This window comes from Botryllus schlosseri, chromosome 11, assembly GCF_051294905.1.
Source record: "Botryllus schlosseri isolate E-star chromosome 11, Bs_hap1, whole genome shotgun sequence".
In the NCBI taxonomy this organism is placed as follows: Eukaryota; Metazoa; Chordata; class Ascidiacea; order Stolidobranchia; family Styelidae; genus Botryllus; species Botryllus schlosseri.
This window is the reverse complement of record NC_137246.1, coordinates 24,326,050-24,345,478: the sequence shown is the minus strand read 5'-3', so window position 1 is coordinate 24,345,478 and position 19,429 is coordinate 24,326,050. Positions and strand designations below refer to the sequence as shown.

The 19,429-nt window shown below is 40.9% G+C and overlaps 3 protein-coding genes across 6 annotated transcripts in view; 1 reads left to right on the top strand and 2 right to left on the bottom strand.

Annotated features, from left to right (window-relative positions):
- The window catches only part of LOC145449522 (hsp90 co-chaperone Cdc37-like), a 148,494-nt gene that overhangs the window by 72,481 nt on the left and 56,584 nt on the right, over positions 1–19,429 (bottom strand). The gene's annotated exons all lie outside the window — the stretch shown is intronic.
- On the bottom strand, positions 806–17,498 carry LOC145449681 (ATP synthase F(1) complex subunit alpha, mitochondrial-like). Its single transcript, XM_080328087.1, has 11 exons — positions 17,337–17,498; positions 7,389–7,637; positions 7,159–7,332; positions 6,514–6,680; positions 6,299–6,447; positions 5,930–6,081; positions 4,986–5,210; positions 4,814–4,921; positions 4,100–4,244; positions 3,765–3,915; positions 806–1,104 (listed from the first exon to the last, which is right to left on the bottom strand). The coding sequence occupies exons 1-11, from the start codon at positions 17,385–17,387 to the stop codon at positions 1,014–1,016; spliced, it is 1,662 nt and encodes a 553-aa protein (XP_080184213.1). The 5' UTR covers positions 17,388–17,498; the 3' UTR covers positions 806–1,013.
- LOC145449680 (uncharacterized) lies at positions 8,494–15,518 on the top strand. 3 transcript variants are annotated; one of them, XM_080328084.1, is made up of 21 exons: positions 8,494–8,886; positions 9,728–10,595; positions 10,658–10,869; positions 11,024–11,163; positions 11,222–11,414; positions 11,478–11,576; positions 11,688–11,890; positions 11,945–12,092; positions 12,166–12,311; positions 12,378–12,670; positions 12,729–12,895; positions 12,988–13,350; positions 13,413–13,534; positions 13,597–13,632; positions 13,695–13,781; positions 13,839–13,928; positions 14,067–14,152; positions 14,207–14,315; positions 14,381–14,504; positions 14,564–14,634; positions 14,690–15,518. In XM_080328084.1, the coding sequence occupies exons 1-21, from the start codon at positions 8,709–8,711 to the stop codon at positions 14,795–14,797; spliced, it is 3,843 nt and encodes a 1,280-aa protein (XP_080184210.1). In that variant the 5' UTR covers positions 8,494–8,708; the 3' UTR covers positions 14,798–15,518. The 3 variants fall into 3 exon arrangements, 2 of the variants coding, with proteins under 2 accessions (XP_080184210.1, XP_080184211.1); XR_013918326.1 differs by lacking the exon at positions 14,690–15,518 and having other exon boundaries at positions 14,367–14,504; XM_080328085.1 differs by lacking the exons at positions 14,564–14,634; positions 14,690–15,518 and having other exon boundaries at positions 14,367–14,524.

Genomic DNA, 19,429 nt, shown 5'->3' with positions numbered 1-19,429 from the left:
ACAGTTGGTGGTGGCCTCGGTTTACTTCCAAATCATGTGCAGCAGCGTCAATAATGACATTCTAGACTGGCAGAATCACTAAACTGGGACCGGAGAATGCAGCTATAGAAAAGCAGTGACAACCTGAACCTTTTGGTGGACTTCACATGAATGGTTGCAGGAAAACTGGGGATACCCTAATGTCGATATCCGGATTTCCCAATCCAAAATCCGGGTACTTTCCTGGCTAATTTTGGTGATTCCCCTACGCATTTTTGTAAAAATCCGGACGAAAAATCGGAGGGGAATACCCGAAATCCGCATGGAAAGTACCCGGACATTCCGGCTTTTGATAAGTTGGTTTCGATCTGGGGTAATTCCCAATTTGCTTAAAGCGTGAGACAATCTGGTAAAGTGGGAACTGGGGCTGCAACTGTTCCCATCACCATGTGCACACATAGGCAAGATATTTCGTTTTTTGGATCTGTATGCTTTCGACAGGCCCGCCGGTGTGACCGACAATTAAGGAATTCTACCACTTTGCAGTATAAAAGTAGGATTATCTTATCTGCTTGCGACTGATTTAAATTTTCAGTTTGCGTGGTGAAAGTTCTTGATCTTACTTGTACAAAGCCGCCTCGGCTACATCCTACGGCTAACTTTATATACTTCCTGCTAAGCTCCTGCACTTTGTTGAACCTTTCCCTACATTGCCCACCAATGAACCGCAAAATCATCCGACACCCCAGTATAAGAGCTGCCAGCTAGATTGCTGGAGTACCTGATAACTCGTACTCTACCCTGCCACAACACACAGATTCCACAATGACCCGCACAACTCGATATTCTATCATTTAGATTCATAAAAGGTTAACCAGAACGTTCCACAGCATGGAAAATAGTGACAGCAGTCGTGACAAATCTGTCCTATATTGGAAACTTTGTGGCCGTGCGGCATCGAATCGAAATTGTCTATCCTAGGAAAAACACAGAAGAATTCAAAAACAATGCAACGGCCGCCCAGGGTTAGGGGTCTAGCTCGTGGTGGCCTGGAAGGTTTGCACAAAGTTTGAGACAATTTCCTTCAGTTTGGTTTCCGTTTCTTCCGACAATTTGGCTTCCTTGCTGCAACAGAGATGTCAATAAAGGTCAGTCTTAAAGTAGGTCAGTCTTAAAGTATGTACAAATCTGTGTTAGACACCATATTAGCACTTTCAAACTGCAGACACTCAACCTAGACACATTCACACATCAGTCCGCCAGCAGCTGACTTGGAACTTCTATAAAACTTTCAGCTTTTCGCCTTTTCCATATTAGATTACCTTCTCCAAATTAGATTGGAATTTCAATTACAGCTACAAAGATTTTTTCCAATTGAAATAGAATTATAATGATAGTTCCAGTTATTTCCAAGTTTCACTAAAATTAGAATTACAGCTAGTTTTATCCAAATTATATTAGAATTAGAATTGCTTAATTTGTGAAAACTTGGCCATGGAATCAGGTTCCGTTGATATCAAATCCTAGTTCATGCTCGGCATGAGAATAAAATAAATAGCTGCACAGCAAGAGTGGCACGTTCCATACCATACACTTCCACTGTAGCATGTACACCAGAGGTCTCAAACTCAAATGTGCTCGCGGGCCAATTTCCTAGTTTTGATGACGCCGCGGGCCGCAGCATCAATAATAGGGATAATCAATGGCCTTATTTGACGGGACCTTGCAGACAGGCGTTCCCAAAACATCGTGGAAATGTAATTTACTATTGTACTATTCACGTTTGACACAAGAAAACAAATCATATTTTCAAATATTTGAAAAAAATTGTTTTTATGCCGGGCATTATTTGTTCAAATAATGAGTTATAGACATCATGCGAGAGGATGCATCATGAGTAATGTTCCCTCTAAGCTGCGCGCGTGCGCATGTGCTCAGTGCTGATTAAGGTCTCTGCGCACAGAAAATCTAAGTTACGCACAAAAAAATCGGAAGTGATGACCCTTTTTTTAGTCGTTACGCACTGTTGTCCAAGGATCTGCGCAATGAGTTGGTGGGTGTGCGCAGATGCGTCAAAAATTAGAGTGAACGTTGATCGTGACATCGTCAAACTGTCGGGTTATAATATTGCAGCTAGTGGACCTTTGACGTGCCACAATTTTATGTAGAATATTTTAAAATCTGCTGAAGATTGATCTGATATCAGAGCATTTGAGCGGTGTAGCCTAATCCGGGTTATGATAGTCGTGATAAGTTAGCCATTGTTACTATGTCATTGCCAAAGTCAAATTAAATCAGCGTCAGATTTCGCCTTCGAATATTATTGCAACATATCAATAACAACTTGAAGATAATCATGATTGAGCCATAGTAATAGCATTGCTTCTTAACCTTAGCGATCGTACCCCTCGTGCTTCCAATAAGATTTCATGTAGCCACTGTTCATTTTCAACACAATTTCTGATTGTACCTATAATAAATTTAGAAAACCCATACACGTAAAATCGCACGTAGCGCGAAGACCGTTTTCCAGTTGAATAAATTGGTCAAGAAAATATTCCACAACATATAGGCCTAACTCCACAGTACATCTCGTACGCCATGATGTTGTGCTCAGTACCCCGAAAGGGTCTACGGACCCTGGTTAAGAACCCCTGGAATAGAAATGTCCAATCGCCGATGGATTCATTGGTGTTACAGCTGTGGAGCGTACTACTACCTTACTCACCACCGATAATAACATGGATAAAGAGATCAGACAACACCTAGCATGTAACCAACTATACGTCATGGGGGTCACATATTGCAGATGGTCGCAATACTGACCTGATTAGATAGCTATATACGCCCTACGCAACGCAAGCTACGACCTTTTTATATATTACTATTCCCCATGACAGTTTCATAGATTGTTGCGTCCGTAGGATTGCCAAGTCACCGTTCCGAGTCGCAATCCTGCTGATTTTGACGTTTGACTCGACTCAACTCGAGTCATTTTTATTTAATCACCCAGTCAATCCGAAATCGAGTAATTTTACGAAAGATCGCACAAAACCAAATCACAATTTTTAGTTACGAATCATCAACGGGTAATGTTTTATCATCATGAACTAGAAATGTGACGTAATAGCTGCTCTTCTACCGCATGGTAGCTTTTAAAAGTGATTTGATCGCGTAGTTTGTTGAGATTTCAGTGTTTTATAGTAGTTTTAGGGTGAACTTCAAGTTCTTATATCTAAATCAGATATGTGAACCCGTAATATATTGTCGAATACTTGAAATTCTAAAATGCTGCCGCGGGCCGCACAAAATGCTCTCGCGGGCCGCGTGTTTGAGACCTCTGATGTACACTGTACTGTTGGGCTGTTCAAAAAAAAAACTTTTCCTTCAGATTTCACTGGCTACTTGATAAAATTGTTCGGTTGGTTGAAAAAACGCTGCACACCAACTTTGACTCCATTCCAACCAGTAGAAGCGAGATTCGAGCAGTAGAAAGTTTTGAATTAATCATTAAAAAACAAAAAATAGATTTCAAAATTTTTCTGCCGACCCCATAAAATTGTTAGGCTGTCAGTAGAGATGATGCACGCCAAATTTGGCTCAATTCCAACCACTAGAAGCGAAGTTATTGCAGTAGAAAAATTTGGATTTGAATAAAATAGTATTTACGGTGACCGACTCTTCAATTATCTATTATATCTATTATGGAATTGGAAATTGTTCTAGAATTATTCGGTTGTCGATGTCTGACTAGCGTTGACAAGAAAAATTTCGCAGTCACTTACCGAATAGTGTCAACTAGACCAGCATGGTTGGTGCGCATATGAATCAAGAATTTCTCCTCGTATTCCGTTACCCTGGTGGGGTCGACTTTGTCGAGGAACCCACGCACACCGCAGAAAATAACGACGATTTGCTCGGCGATATCCATGGGCGCTGAAAAAAATCACGATAGCATCATCACACAATGGCACAATGTATTGATATTGAAATGAGCCCGAATATTTTCGGCTGACACTCGTCAGGGGGGGGGGTAATCATCAGCAACTAGTACAGAATTGAAAAGAACTTCATCGCATCACCAAATATTACAAATTCTAATACACTCTAATCTACGTACCATACTGCACTTGTTTGAGAAGTTCAGTGAGTCGAACGCCACGGTTCAGGAGTTGTTGAGTGGAGGCGTCCATGTCGCTGCCGAACTGGGCAAACGCGGCTACTTCACGGTATTGGGCGAGATCGAGTTTCATGGTACCAGAAACCTACAAGCAAATGCGGCCACAACAGTCAGCATCGCTATTCAAGCGGAAGCGAAATCATCAAGCCGTCAATTTCAACTCAATTACAAAGTAGTAGACATTTACAAGACATGTCTCAAACTAAGGTTACCATAATGTACTCTTTCTGAGTCAAGCGACCGACGCAATCTTATCAGAAAACCACTTTCCACTTTTTAAATGACGGTATAAAAAGTAGTAAGCTATTTTGCTCTAACAAATTCAAGGGGAAGTACCCTAAAAACATCACCAATCACAATCAGGTAACGCAAGTTAACAAGACCAACTTGAGTACTCTGACAAATAATTTGTTACCGTCTACCTCTGGTTAGGAACCAAGAATAAGCACCAGTAGCGATTTCACAGTTGGTAAGAAAGTATCTAGGGCTAGCTTTGCTGAAAACTCTAGTGATGTTTAAAATCATGACCACTTAGGTAAAACCCACTCGACAATTTGGATACAATAGTACTTTGCTATTAACCACTTGCGCCTAAAATGCAGCAATGCCAACGTGACACACCCGCATATTAATACACTGCACGATTAATCATACCTGCTTCATTCCCTTGATCTGAGCAGCAGATCCGACTCTGCTCACAGACAAACCGACGTTGATGGCCGGTCTGATACCCTTGTGGAAAAGCTCGGTCTCCAAGAAGATCTGAGAGACGACACGGCAAGCTTTACACTCTAAACTCGTCAACACAAAACCGGCACGCACACACCTGTCCGTCAGTGATGGAAATGACGTTGGTGGGAATGTAAGCCGACACGTCACCGGCCTGGGTTTCGATGACCGGGAGGGCGGTCAAGGAGCCGCCGCCGAAATCGTCGCTCATCTTTGCCGCGCGTTCCAAGAGACGCGAGTGAAGGTAGAAGACGTCGCCGGGGTAGGCCTCGCGACCGGGCGGACGACGCAGTAGCAGAGACATTTGACGGTAAGCGACGGCCTTCAAAATCAATAGTGTGAATATCGACTGGCCGAGAACACGTGCTACTACAAGTGACAGGACAAGCACCATTCATAAACGCAGAAATAAAATGAATGTATTACATACAAACAAAGGTGGTCATTGTTGACCCTCACGGAGAAGTAACGTTGTAAATTCACACAAAGCACAGGTAGCGATATCCAAGTAAAAAGTATTTTTGACGCAGATTCGCCTAAAACACTGAAAACGGTCAAGTAGAAGTAGGCCTACTCTAAAATCAAGTCAATGTCGTCGGCTAGTTGCAAAACTGCAGGATGCATCTTCGCTACTAACACATTAGACCACCAACAGTGCTACAGATGTCTGCAATTTTGAGAAGTATATATTTAGTCGCCGTCATACATCGGCCGAGAATCTCATTCGTAAACGTGATGGAAACACGTCCCGAAACTACTTTACACTAAACAAAATAGAACTCTAAAAAGTACGGAGCTTCGACTAAAATACCGTAGTAAAAAATAGCCACTCGAGTTGAAAAAAGTACGAATTAGTCTAAAATCATAAATATTATTATCATAAAGGGTACTGCAGGTAGGCTAAACTTAGTCGACGCAATGCGAAAAAGTAATTTGCTACCGACCATGTCTGAATACATCGACATAATAGATGGTAATGATCACAATTATTGTTCGATCCGACTTAAAATTTACAGACACAAAATATCACAAGGTTCGTACCTGTTTGGACAAATCATCGTAGATGATCAAGGCGTGTTTTCCGTTGTCTCGGAAATACTCTCCGATCGAGCACGCAGAGTACGGCGCCAAGTACTGCAAAGGTGCAGCGTACGCGGCCGACGCGACAACGAAGACGGTGTATTTCAGGGCATCTGTCGTATCAAAACACGGTAAATAAATTGCGACAAGTTAAGAAACATCAGAATAGAGGTATGGAACTTCGATATGCAATTGAATTATATATTCATGTTGAAATAAACCGTAATATTCTCAGTTGGCACTTGTCATGGGTAATCGTCAACAACTAGTATAGCAGAACTTCGTATTACCGACATACGTATCACCAACAGATATCAATGCAGAACAGACCTGCGTCCTCCAACCGTTTAATCAGCTGCGATACGGTCGACTGCTTCTGTCCGATAGCCGCATAGATGCAGTACAGTTTCTTTTTCTCGTCATTACCTTCGTTGAATCGCTTTTGGTTGATGATGGTGTCGATGGCAACAGCGGTTTTTCTGCATAAGCACAATTGATCAAAATAAAGATTCAGCTGATATAACATTATTCACTATCATCATTACCCAGTCTGTCTGTCTCCAATGATCAATTCACGCTGGCCTCTACCGATGGGCACAAGAGAGTCGATAGCTTTCAAACCAGTTTGCATTGGCTCGCTTACACTGATACGAGAAATGATACCGGGAGCTTTGAGATCGACACGCCTTCTTACTGTGGTGTTGAGCGGACCCTAAATGAGATTCTATGTGTCAGAGACGGAGTTGACGACGAAAAAATATCAAGCTTTTATAAATTAGATCACAATGAGAATTATAGCAATAGTTTTTTCTTTATTTTTATGGAATTAGAATTCGCAAAGACTTCATATCAAATCAGAATTCAATCTCATAACCATGAGAATGGTAAATGCCTGTACATCAAGTCTGGCATGTTTCGCACTACACAGTTCTCCTGTAGCATGTTCAGGAAAGCCAAAATTTAGATTAGAATTAGCGCATAGAAACATTTCACGAATTAAATTAGAATTAGATTACCATCATTTCGCTCCAATTTGTCAAATTAGAGAGCTATGGAATTAGCTGTATCTGTATCAGTTTATTATTTATAATTTCATCAATTCAAAACACCACAATACTGCGATACAATGAAACTATGGGAGTTGAAATGACTTGTAGAGGATAACTAGCAACACTTGTAGTAAACAATACCTTTCCGTCAAGTGGGTTGCCCAAACCGTCGACAACACGACCCAACAGTTGTTCACCGACTGGTACATCCACAATGGCACCGGTACGCTTCACAATATCACCTTCCTTGATGTTCCTATCGTTACCAAATACGACGACACCGACATTGTCACGTTCCAAGTTCAAGGCCATACCCTTGATTAAAAAAATTCATGAGGATTTCACAATATACGTAAAACTGATTATAATACCTTCAAACCACTGCTGAATTCCACCATCTCCTCGGCTTGGATGTTTCGGAGTCCGTGAACACGAGCGATACCATCACCGATAGCCAACACTCTGCCGGTTTCAGTTAGGTTATCTGCGGGCGATGTTCCGCTAATTCTCTCCTCCAAGATACTGGCGACTTCGGCCGCACCTTGCTTGTTGGATAAGCAGCATTGTGTGGAGGAAATGTTTCGGCTGGCGATGAAGCTAGATCCCAGATTTTTGCAGATCTGCGAATCAAAATATCATTAAAAGAATGCAATCAAATGACTCGTAAGAGAGAGAGTCTTTATTTTCATCGAACCAAAATACATAACAAACGGCAGTGATGGTGGTACAGAAAATATGCGTGCACAGTATTCGGTATTAGATAGGAATGATCGATAAGACCGTGAAGGTCATCTAGTCTGATCACACCAGCATTATTATCTATAAAAATGAAGGGTCCATCTACTTGGTGAATGCCGGCAATATAGCCGTAATGTCAGCGCAATGCCGCCATGCAATATACTAATTTATAAGTTATAGTATACTTGCAACTTACTCGACTGGCATTGGAAGGACAAGTGTATTATGGTCATGCCATTGCTACGCAGTTGAAACGTAAGCGAATCACCCCAAGAGAAGTGAAAATCCAAATGGTATGATCGTCAGCACATTAATATGCTTATTCAAATGATTTGACACATTCAAGTCTGTATAATTCTACATCCCTGACTATATGATGTTATAATGGTTTGTTCCAGTCTTTTAGGAGCAAAATGGCTTCAGCTGCGTAACAATGGTGTGATCATACAATATTCGTCGTTCAACACGGCCAGTCAAATATACTATAAGTTTCAAGTCTATAAGTTATAACTTAGTATTGCACAGCAGTACCGGTATTGCGCTGATATTACGGCTACATTGCGTACATTTACAAAGTAGATGGACTCAAAATGACAACAGGGGTTAAACCCGCTCAGAGGCCAAACGCCAGACGCCAGACGCCGAGCGGCGGCCGAATGTCTACACGGCGTTTGGCGGCTGAACAGGAGACGCTAGATGGCGTTTGGCGTCTGTTATGATGAGACGCCGAGTAGCTATACGGCGTTTGGCGTCCGAAATGTGAGACGCCGTATAGCTACTTGGCGTCTGAATTTGTCTAGCGTATAGGATCTTATATGAGGGTAGTCACTCTCAGGGATTGCTAAAGGGTCGAAGTTGGGAGCTTTAACGCCGACAGACAAAAGATGTCTGCTACATAGAACACTATGGTAGACGTCTTTAGATGCTTATGATTATCGAGTTTTCTTGCAGCAATGACAGCGATTGCTCTAGCTGAGGATTTGACACACCTCATTAGAATCATAACAGAAGAACTTAATTGCGGTCTCTGCGAAATCAACACGTTCAAAACGTCAGAAAAGCTAAATGAGCATATCGAGGCGGTACACTGGGCTCATCGTGTACCTCACTCTATCGACAACGAAGTGCAAGGTGTGTAAATATCTTACCCGAGTATATAGCCATGTCGCATTCCTCAGTGAAGAATCTCTACTCGATTGTGATTTATGGGTAATAGACTGAGTGTTAAAAAGCTTAATATTATCATGGCTTGCGATTACTTGAAAACTGGAATTCATGTTTTGAGGCAATTTTCAGAAAAATCTGAGACTCGAGAGTGAACCAATCTCTGCTTTGGTTAATCTCAAATTGAATTGTAACCGGTAGGCCTACCCAATGGATTCAGAATTATTTATGTAAAGTTGATTAATTTTGAGGTAGGCTACTTATACCCATCAAATATTAGTTAGCAAGACATGTCAGCGGAGTCAGCCATGTTTCTCTCTGAACCAGCTCTCATAATTATGACATGTTAATTTCCAAATTTTGTGTAGACATAATTGCGCTAGTTCATGTTATGCATGATCAATTTGATTGGGAGAAATTTTTCCTTCAATATATTCTATCATTATACACTATAATCCACTCTCAACTACTTGGCTATGCTGTTTTATGACCGTTACTGTAACATGGAATTTAAAAGCGATTAAACTTCATGTGTGGATGACCACGAAGTGGTCATTTTTTAAAAGGCGATAACTGTGGTGCATGGACCAATTTTGATTAGGTTTACTGCACTCAGGGCTATATACCAGATTTGCATAGCTCCGTTTTCATTGCAATCTGAGACCCGGGTTGAAATCCTGGTACGTTTAGCGTAATATATTTGGTGAGTGACACCGATTCCATATTGGTCTGAGACCAAGTGGATAGGAGTGTGGTTGATTTGACATGGATTTACCCTTGTGTATCTAATTGTATTCACATATTCCAGGCTATATCGTACCATGCCGTTTGAAGTGTATGGAACGTATTGGTCAGGCCAGAGGCAGGAGTCACTACCACTGCCATACCTGCACTAAAGTTCTTGGTCGACGTGGTACATTTGAAAGTCATTTACAGAAAGTATGTGGCAATCCGCCACCAAACAAGGAAAGCAAGACTCGTCGTTTAAATCAACCAGCAGATAGCAAAAGTAAAAAGCAATGCACCAAATGCGACAAGTCATATGCAAGGTCTCATGGCTTGACAAGACATGAACGAGATGCCCACGGCCATCCAGCAACCCTTCCTGCAGTTTGTATTGATCCGAAGAATGGTGTGTTTATGGTCTCGCAAGGATCATCAGGCCAAGCTGCTCCTTTGCACGTTACGAAGCATTTATTACGAAGCCTGATTGGGTGTGAAGACAAAGACTGTATATCAATTTTTGGGACCCTCAAGGACAAAAATCCCGGGGTCCAATGTGATCATTTAGATGCTGTAGAAAATGCACGTCCATGTGCAAACATTGATTTAGATGAAAAGGTTTTGAACACCCTCGTTGAAATGAAGCTAATATCAACCGCAACTAGTGAAAAATGCAGCAATGAAAGAATGAGGAGTGTGCAATGCAATGCTCCACTCGTGGTGCATGCGAATTTTGAAGCATTCAATATTTCGAAGAAATACAAGTATTATTCTATCTTCACTGGCGAGACGACATACTATAGTCCTAGTGAAAGAGTGCGGGTGACATTTGACGTTGACGGAGGCTCATGGTCATGTCTGTGCTCATGGAAAACTGGAACATGCTTGCACATCACACTGGCAAAATGGTATGTGTTCCAGACTGAACCAGATCTCATATCATGTTTGTCGAGGTAATCTTCATCGCATGACTTTCGAAGACTCCATAATTAATTTCTTAATATTTGATTTACAGTACTCAACCTCCTACTGATGACATGCAATTGAATATGAAGTATTATCTCGAGCATAAACTGATCCCGGAAAAGATACCAAATGAATATTTGAAGGAAGGAATAATTTCAGAATTAACGCCAGAAGAGACTGTTTGTGCAAGGTGTGCTGGAGTTCTTGAAGTGAGCGGAATGCGAAAAGCTCAGATTTATGGAGTGGGTTGTATGTGGAAAGGTAATTGATTTTATTTTTCATTGCTGTATTTCTATATGCTATTCAATTGTATATTGAAGCTCCAAGAAGCTCTTTAAACATTGCTGTGGTGCAATATAGCTCAAGTTCATCAAATGAGGTTATTTCATTCTGTTCTCAATCCGATAAATTTTAGGAGTCTGTATCAAGGAAAAGTCTTGCAATTCGTGTGGCTGGCAGGTTCGATTCCAGAATTACAAGTCTGGTGTGCATAATTTTGATGGTCATATATTACTGACGCTGCGACTATGTATGCACTTGAAGAATGGGATTCAGGTATCTTAATTCCATATCTAGTTCTTGCCATTCCATGCATGTGTTTACTGTCTTCCAGAATCACATTTCAGTGGGAGCCAATCTTGCATCACTGTTTTCTGATGAAATTCCGACAAACAAATTAAGAAATGCATTTCTCCATTTTTTGGCTCTGCAGGACATGAGTGATAGTTTCGCCTGTCTAAAATGTGGCAATTCCCCATCCATAGTCGTAGGGGATGGCAATTGGAAGAATACATGTGCTATTGACGGTATGTTTGAATTTCAATGGTTCTGCATCACTCATTGAATTTCCTGTATGAATTTTGATACAGTGGATGCTACCAAGAGAGATGTGCAATTTGAAGACACTGTAAATATTGAGGATTCTTGGATGGCATATCGAAAAGAAATTATTGGCCGAGGATTCTGTGGTAATTAAATTTTTCGGAGCTGATAACGAGGATCCATTCTAGATCAACACAGATGCCTTTAAGTTCAGACATATCATTCAACAACAGAGTAGTGACTGTATTGTTTTATAGGAACGTCCGCCAATCCGTGGAAGGTGAAAATAAGCCACGACAGTGTCGCACCTTGGATGGCAAAAAGCTGCAGGTCATCAGATCTTCTTTTGAATACGGAACACCGGAAAGGCGCTCTTATTAAAAGACCCTTGGAAAAGTCCAAACTGAATGCAGCTCCAACATCAGAGGACGAGATACTTCTGACTTTAAACAATCCTTCGGTATGATCGAAATCCTAGTAGAAATTGTATGATACACTTCATTTGCATATTCAGAACACACTTGGTGACTTGCGTGACATCTGTCAAAAAGTGGGAATAAATGACACGGGAAGCAAAGGAGATTTGATTAATAAAATTAATGAAGTACTACTGTTCAAAACGATCACCCCGAAAATGTTCAAGAGCATTACCAAATGTGGTGGTAAACTTTCTATACCATACTAGACTCCAGGCGACTGGAGTAACTCGACTATTATATTCTATTAACTTGGCAGGGGGAATAGTCCATCTCCGATGTCCATGTGGCATATGTGTTTATTTTAAATATGTATTACGTCAAGAAAGTGCACGAGATTATGTTGATGCTTTGTTGTCATTCAAACATCAACCCCGAGTCATAATTTCGGACATTGCCTCTCAGGTGAGTGGAAATCTCATAAATCATCAGTCATTCTTATGTGTGTCACAATCATTTGCCGTTCTCTAGATTGCCCACCATGGGGAAAATCGCTCTCCGGGCATGTTCTCGCCATTCAGAGGAATGCTATTTGAATGCACTCCAGATAACATCAAGAAGGAGTCAGAAGGTCATCTTGATCCAATTTCAATACGCTTGGACGAAACTCCTGGGACTTTCTACTCTCTCTGTGATCGTTTCCATCAAAAATCAAAGAAAAAGTCTGCTGAGAAGGCATTCAGAGATATGAAATACTGTAAAGACCTGGCTCTCGTTAACACAAGTATTGCTGAGCAGCAAAATGCTATCATGGCACGAGACCGGTCAGTGAATTGTGTGCCACATATAGAATAGCACTAGCTAAAACATTGGGTATTTCAGGCATTTTCTTTGCAATATGGATCCGGTAAATTTCATATTTCTGTCGAGAGTTTCCCTGCATCTTCAAAATATGAAGATTAATGAAAGATATATGAAAAAGACCAAGAGACATTTCTCCAAGCCTGTTGTCCTCGCAGATGATGGCCGTGCGACACTGGCTATGAAAGGTAGTAGCTGCAAATTCCATCTGTGACTTTGTTTCATCATTAAGTCAAATTTTGATTTTCCAGTGTATTTAATATGGACTTGTTACCCACAGATGATGGACCAGTTGGAAAACTGCCCGGCAATGCTGCTACTAGCTCCTTCTACGACCGGTCTGCCAATTCTGCAACGGTGTCACGAACTGATAAAAAAGCCACTATTCCTCCCACTGTCACCAACCCTGTACAAGCATCAAGTGGTAGTAATGTTCCCACTCCTCTCATTATTGCTACTGTGACTGTTCCGTCGCATGTTGATTCTGTTACCAATTCCATATCTGTTGATTCATGCTATGACAAATTGTCTCAGCCGAAAACGGAATCTTGCTCCATTGTTGCAAGAGATGCATTTGAAAATTCTGTGGACAAAAATGCCACAAAATGCAAAGATATCCAGATACTTCCATTCAAATTCACAGGTATGTTTCTTTATATTTCATGTTGGTAATTGTTATCGTACAGATGATAATACTCTTTTTAGAAATAAATTCACTTTTTACGTCGTCGCATAAAGCAAATAGGATTGAAGCTGTCGTGAATCGGCTACCTGTATCCACACAAGACATGCTGCTTTTGAATGGATGTGGCTGGCTAAATGATACGGTCATTTGCTCTGCTGTCATTTTCATGACGACTTATTGATCTTGTTATCTCCTAAATTTCAGTTGATGGATTGTATTCTTTTTGCTCTCAATGAAAAAGTAAGTCATTGCCTTGCTCAAGTTTTTTGTTGCTGAAAGCTATTTAAAGCTTGTAATTTCAGTCGGAAGGTCATACAATGGTTGTTTCCTGTCTGCTAGCTACTAATTGGTTTGTTGCTGGGAAATTTGCCTCTGGCAAAAAGAAAACAGTATGTGTAATAGTAACAAGACTTTTGAATATTCTCTAATATAGTGATTCACTCTAGAAAGAAGCAGCTACAAAATCTTTTGTAGCGCCACTTAATGTTCGTTGTGGCGGAACTGGTGTGGGCAGGGGCAACCATTGGATTCTTTTGGTAAGCATGTTCCATACCTGTCATATTCTACCTTGATATTGTATGTTTGTGAAACTCATTGCTTCTCACCCCTTTCACCCATGTTCTGTCTCGTCAATATATTCTGTATTAGTGTAATGTGTGTATATACTCTTTCAGGTATCTGACGTTGAATCAAATATGGTTCTACTATACGATCCAATGGGCCACGAGGATCGCTATGGGAATGTCTTGCAACAGTTTGAGTAAGTTGATGAGGTCGTATTCAAGAGACATATTTCATTCCTGTATTAATCCAGCGAATTTATACGAACGTACTCAAGAAGAGAATCAGTGGCGAGATATACAGGATTAATAAGGACCGGTGTTCAAAATGACGGATTTAATTGTGGAGTCCTTGCTTTGAAGGTTTGTGACGCGTTCATGTATTGAGATTTCAGAAAATTAATTTGCAATCAGCTGACACTTAATAGGCTGCCAAACTCTACTTGACCACTGGATTATCAATCCCCGATGCAAACCTGGATTTTGATCATTCTCGACGAGCTTGCGAAAGCTACCGCCAGCAGTTTGGTCAAATTTTGCTTGATGCAACGGGTATGCTGGTCCATGTCAGATTAAAACCATATTAAATACGTTGCATGTTTCTCCCGCAGATGAGAAAGAATTGGAAGATTATTGCATTAAATGCGGTAGTCAAGACCCCCCAAAAAAAGACATGAAATGGGTATGCAATTACGAGATTACATTCGTCAGGTGTATTGATTCTAACTTGTTTCCAGGTTGCGTGTGACGGCTGTGGTCGATGGACACACGAGGACTGCTGCCCGGGACAGCGGATACCTGATCCTGATGATGATTTTTATTGCATGCTATGTACTGTGGTGTGAATTCTGATGCTTATATATTTTACTGTGGTTTCGTTGCCTGTTTCTCAGTCAATTTTACTGTGGTTCCACTGCTGATTTCTTAATGACGTTTACTGTGGTTTGATTGCATATTTCTCTGACTTTTACTGTGTTTCCACTGCTTATTTCGTTATGACTTTTACTATGGTTGCAATGCATATTTCTCAGTCATTTTTACTGTGGTTCCACTGCTGATTCCTCAGTGACGTTTACTGTGGTTTGATTGCATATTTCTCTGACTTTTACTGTGTTTCCACTGCTTATTTCGTTGTGACTTTTACTATGGTTGCAATGCATATTTCTCAGTCATTTTTACTGTGGTTCCACTGCTGATTCCTCAGTGACGTTTAATGTGGTTTGATTGCATATTTCTCTGACTTATACTGTGTTTCCACTGCTTATTTCGTTGTGACTTTTACTATGGTTGCAATGCATATTTCTCAGTCATTTTTACTGTGGTTCCACTGCTGATTCCTCAGTGACGTTTACTGTGGTTTGATTGCATATTTCTATGACTTCTACTGTGTTTCCACTGCTTATTTCGTTGTGATTTCTACTATGGTTGCAATGCATATTTCTCAGTCATTTTTACTGTGGTTCCACTGCTGATTTCTCAATGACTTTTACCGTGGTTTCATTGCCTTCTGCTGTGATTTCGTTGCCCATTTCATATTGTGGTTTCATTACATGCTGTATATGCAGACTTGGGTCTGAAATTCATTGCGAGTGTACAAATATGGGGTGGTGACAGGGTTGCAACCGATTCACTAGGTTTCAAGAAGTCAAGTCGAGTCGTTTTCAATTCACCGGTGAGTCAAGTCCGAGCAATCCCCAACGAGTCAAAACCGAGAGCAATGGGTCGAGTCCAAGTCATGGTGTTTACTGCTCCCCATCGAGTTCAGCTTCAGATCACTTCTGTGGAACTCGCGGGGGTGATATCGAAGGTCTCGGATAATTTTTATCTTCATTTTTTCCATTCTAAACATGGTTATTGTAACAGATAAAAGGCAGGTTTGAGCCTATTTATCAGTCCTGATATACCATTCCTAAAAAGTCATACAATGAGTAAATCAATTTTTAAGAAAGTGAGTCGAGTCATGACTCGATTCATTGCAACCGTGGGCGGTGATACAATAATTTGATACAGCTGAACATGCAATAGATCATTTGGGATTCTGCCACCGCTTATTATGACAAAAATTTTACAACTTGCAATCTTCACATAGTTGCGAGAACTTGATAGTCGCGCCATGAAAGGATTAAGCCTCTGCTCAGTTTACCGAGACTCCAATCGGGGGCAAACGCCGTATTGCTACTCGGCGTCTGAACATAACAGAGGCCAAACGCCGTATAGCTACTCGGCGTCTCACCATAACAGACGCCAAACGCCGTATAGCTACTCGGCGTCTGAACATCACAGACGCCAAACGCCGTATAGCTACTCGGCGTCTGAACACCACAGACGCCAAACGCCGTATAGCTACTCGGCGTCTGAACATAACAGACGCCAAACGCCATATAGCTACTCGGCGTCTCACCATAACAGACGCCAAACGCCGTATAGACATTTGGCCGCCGCTCGGCGTTTGGCGTCTGGCGTTTGGCCTCTGAGCGGGTTTAACCCCTACTCCAAAATGAAGGCTAAAGTAAAATGTAATGCATTATCACGAAACCATCAAATGACCCGCAAGTGACGATTATCAATATAATTGAATGATGAAATTAAATGCATTAACACTAAAACACATCAAGTGACCCGAAAGTGATAATTATCTATACCGGACCGGTAAGAAAAATCAAGGATTGCATGACTCAAACGCATTATCACTGATGACACTGAAACACATCATCGGTTTAAAACTGAAATTGTTGAATATGAAAATGATCAACGTCAGTATCATTTCGTTAATAATTTTATCCCTTCAAAACACACAAGACTGTGACACAGAGAAAAGATAAGGTGCTGAAACATCTATAGAAATACTCGATTCAACACTAAAATACACCATCTATTTATTGCTGAAATTATTCAATAGAGTAAATACATGTCGGACAATCCAAGGTAAGAACTCTATTTGCCTATATGCACCGAAGATATTTCTCCACCCCGACCAACTTAGCAAAATTATGAGGCCGGTTATAACACCAATAATTGTCATAGTCCCCTATGGAATCTCGGTTCATTTCTTGAAATAAATCCTGCGTGATGAGAGCTTTTCTGCATAGAATAATTAGGTAATTAAACAGAAAATTCTGCATGACGTTGCCCTAATTCCACTCTAGGTCATAGTGTCACAAAAATTCCTACTCGAGTATACCAGTCCTGCGAGTCTATTATTGCTGCATGAAACTAGGCCTTGACTTCGTTCCTTGTCACATACAAACCGTGGCTCCAATCGGTTTTTATTCAGTTGAGAATGTCTCGCATATCGTACCGTATGATACATTACTCATAACGTTGGTTTTCAAGGTATTCATCCCCAGAAGTACACACTCGAACATCGACGAAGTCTCTCCATACCTGCTTAGTTGCCTTTGAAACTATTGCGGAGGATATTTTCGACGACAGCATCTTGAAAGTTTTCTGTTTTAGATCCGTATAGCTGAGCAAGTCACGACCGAATGCGTAGACTTCGACAAATCTTGCAGAGGACGATCACTCGGACGCCCCTGAGAGTGCTTTCGTCCGACCCGAGGTTGGTTTGTTTCTTTATAATATGTACCCTTTGACCTTACACCGGTGGCGAAAGCAGTGTTGTGAAACGACTTTGCCAGTGGAGCGTAGCAGAGATGAGCATGGATTAGGATTAGGTTTTGAAAAAACAGGATTTGTGAAATTTTGTCGGATTTGGATTGGATTTGGATTAGACATTTTTTTCAGAACGGATTAGGATTTGGATTGGATTTACCTATTTTCTGGGAGATTGAAATGTCGTGCGGCGAATGGCGACAAACATTATTCAGATCAGTTATTAATGTACTTATGGTTACTAAGTTATCTTGAATCAAGTGAATCGTTGGTTGTGAAAGAAAATTTTCGAATCCCTCCATTGCATAAATTGATATTTTTTCTGAATTTCCGGTTGGAATCGGATTAGGATTGGACATGGACTTGAATATGAAAAAGTTATGGATTAGGATTTGGATTTGGATTTGAAGGTTCTGATTTGGATTGGATTAGGACATAGAAATTTCAAATCCGCTCATCTCTGGAGCGTAGACACTCTAGAGGCCACCTTCCGGACTAAAATTTACCGTCGACAGCGTAATTATATGTATATGTATTATTATGTATTATATGTACATTGTACAATCTCTATAGCGTAATAACCGTCGGATTATATTGTATTTCAATTCTATCCAGACATGCAATGTACAATGCGATGTAATTGACGCTTCGGAAATCGCATCGTGTATCTCTTTTCCAAGGCAAAAGCATAATAAAATGTGATATTTTTCAACATACGCAAAAAGAACACTCGAAAACCACACAACAACGCCACAAGTTTGTCTCGCATATCATAAATTCTAATGCCGGGACAAACTATAGAAACTAACCTCCGTAGGTTAGTTATCTATAGACAAACTGTCAGACCCTATGGTCTTGTGAGTCGCTTTTGTAACGTGGGTCCTAATATTTCCTCTGCTATTATATCTCACCGAAGTCGAGGTAGCCATCTATAAACTGAAAACGAACAAGGCCGTGGGGTATGATATCAAGTCACATCATGGTTTGTTCGGTTCGATTCATCTGCAATTTTCATCAGTTCAATGTATACACCACAAAAATTGCGATACAATGAAAAGATAGGAAGGTGTCGAAAGGACATGGAGTAGTCTTTGGAATCAGACATCAACCCTGGCCTAGGCTATGTAAACAGGAGGCATGCACGCACAGTTGCACCATAGCAATATTTACAACGTAGGAACGTTGTAAATTGCTCTGGTTGCACACTGAATGAAAAGTAAAATGAGATAGTATAGAAAAAGCAAGCGACAGAAAATGGGATCAATCAGTCAATCAATCAGTTTTATTAATATGTTCATCATTTCAAAACACCACAAAACAGCGATACCAAGCTGGGGTGGCCAACCTTTTTGGTTTTTGCTATTCACAGCCGCATTTCGAGTAGTCATGTAGCCAACAAGTTTATTGCATCATTTAGAGATAATAAATAGCTATTGCCACAATGGTAATAGTAAGTAAGATGCAAAACACAAATTTTTACCAAGAATTACAAGATACTGCAAATATCTACAAAGATTGTCGTTCGCTTTCATGGAAATACTGAATTTTAAATTCATGAGGTTGCGCGGAGGTCTACGCATGGAGATTTGTCCATTCTATAGCTACGGGGTATTGCAAGAGGGATTTTTAGCGGAGAGGAATGGTTGCGTGTCGGTAACGTCTGCTCGCAGGGAAGTTCGGAATGGCCGCAAGTGGGCAGTCGTGATTCCAGAGGGCATTGACGTTTTCACAGGACCGGGAAGGGAGTAGGGGTTAAACCCGCTCAGAGGCCAAACGCCGAGCGGCGGCCGAATGTCTATACGGCGTTTGGCGTCTGATATGGTGAGACGCCGAGTATCTATACGGCGTTTGGCGTCTCCTATGTT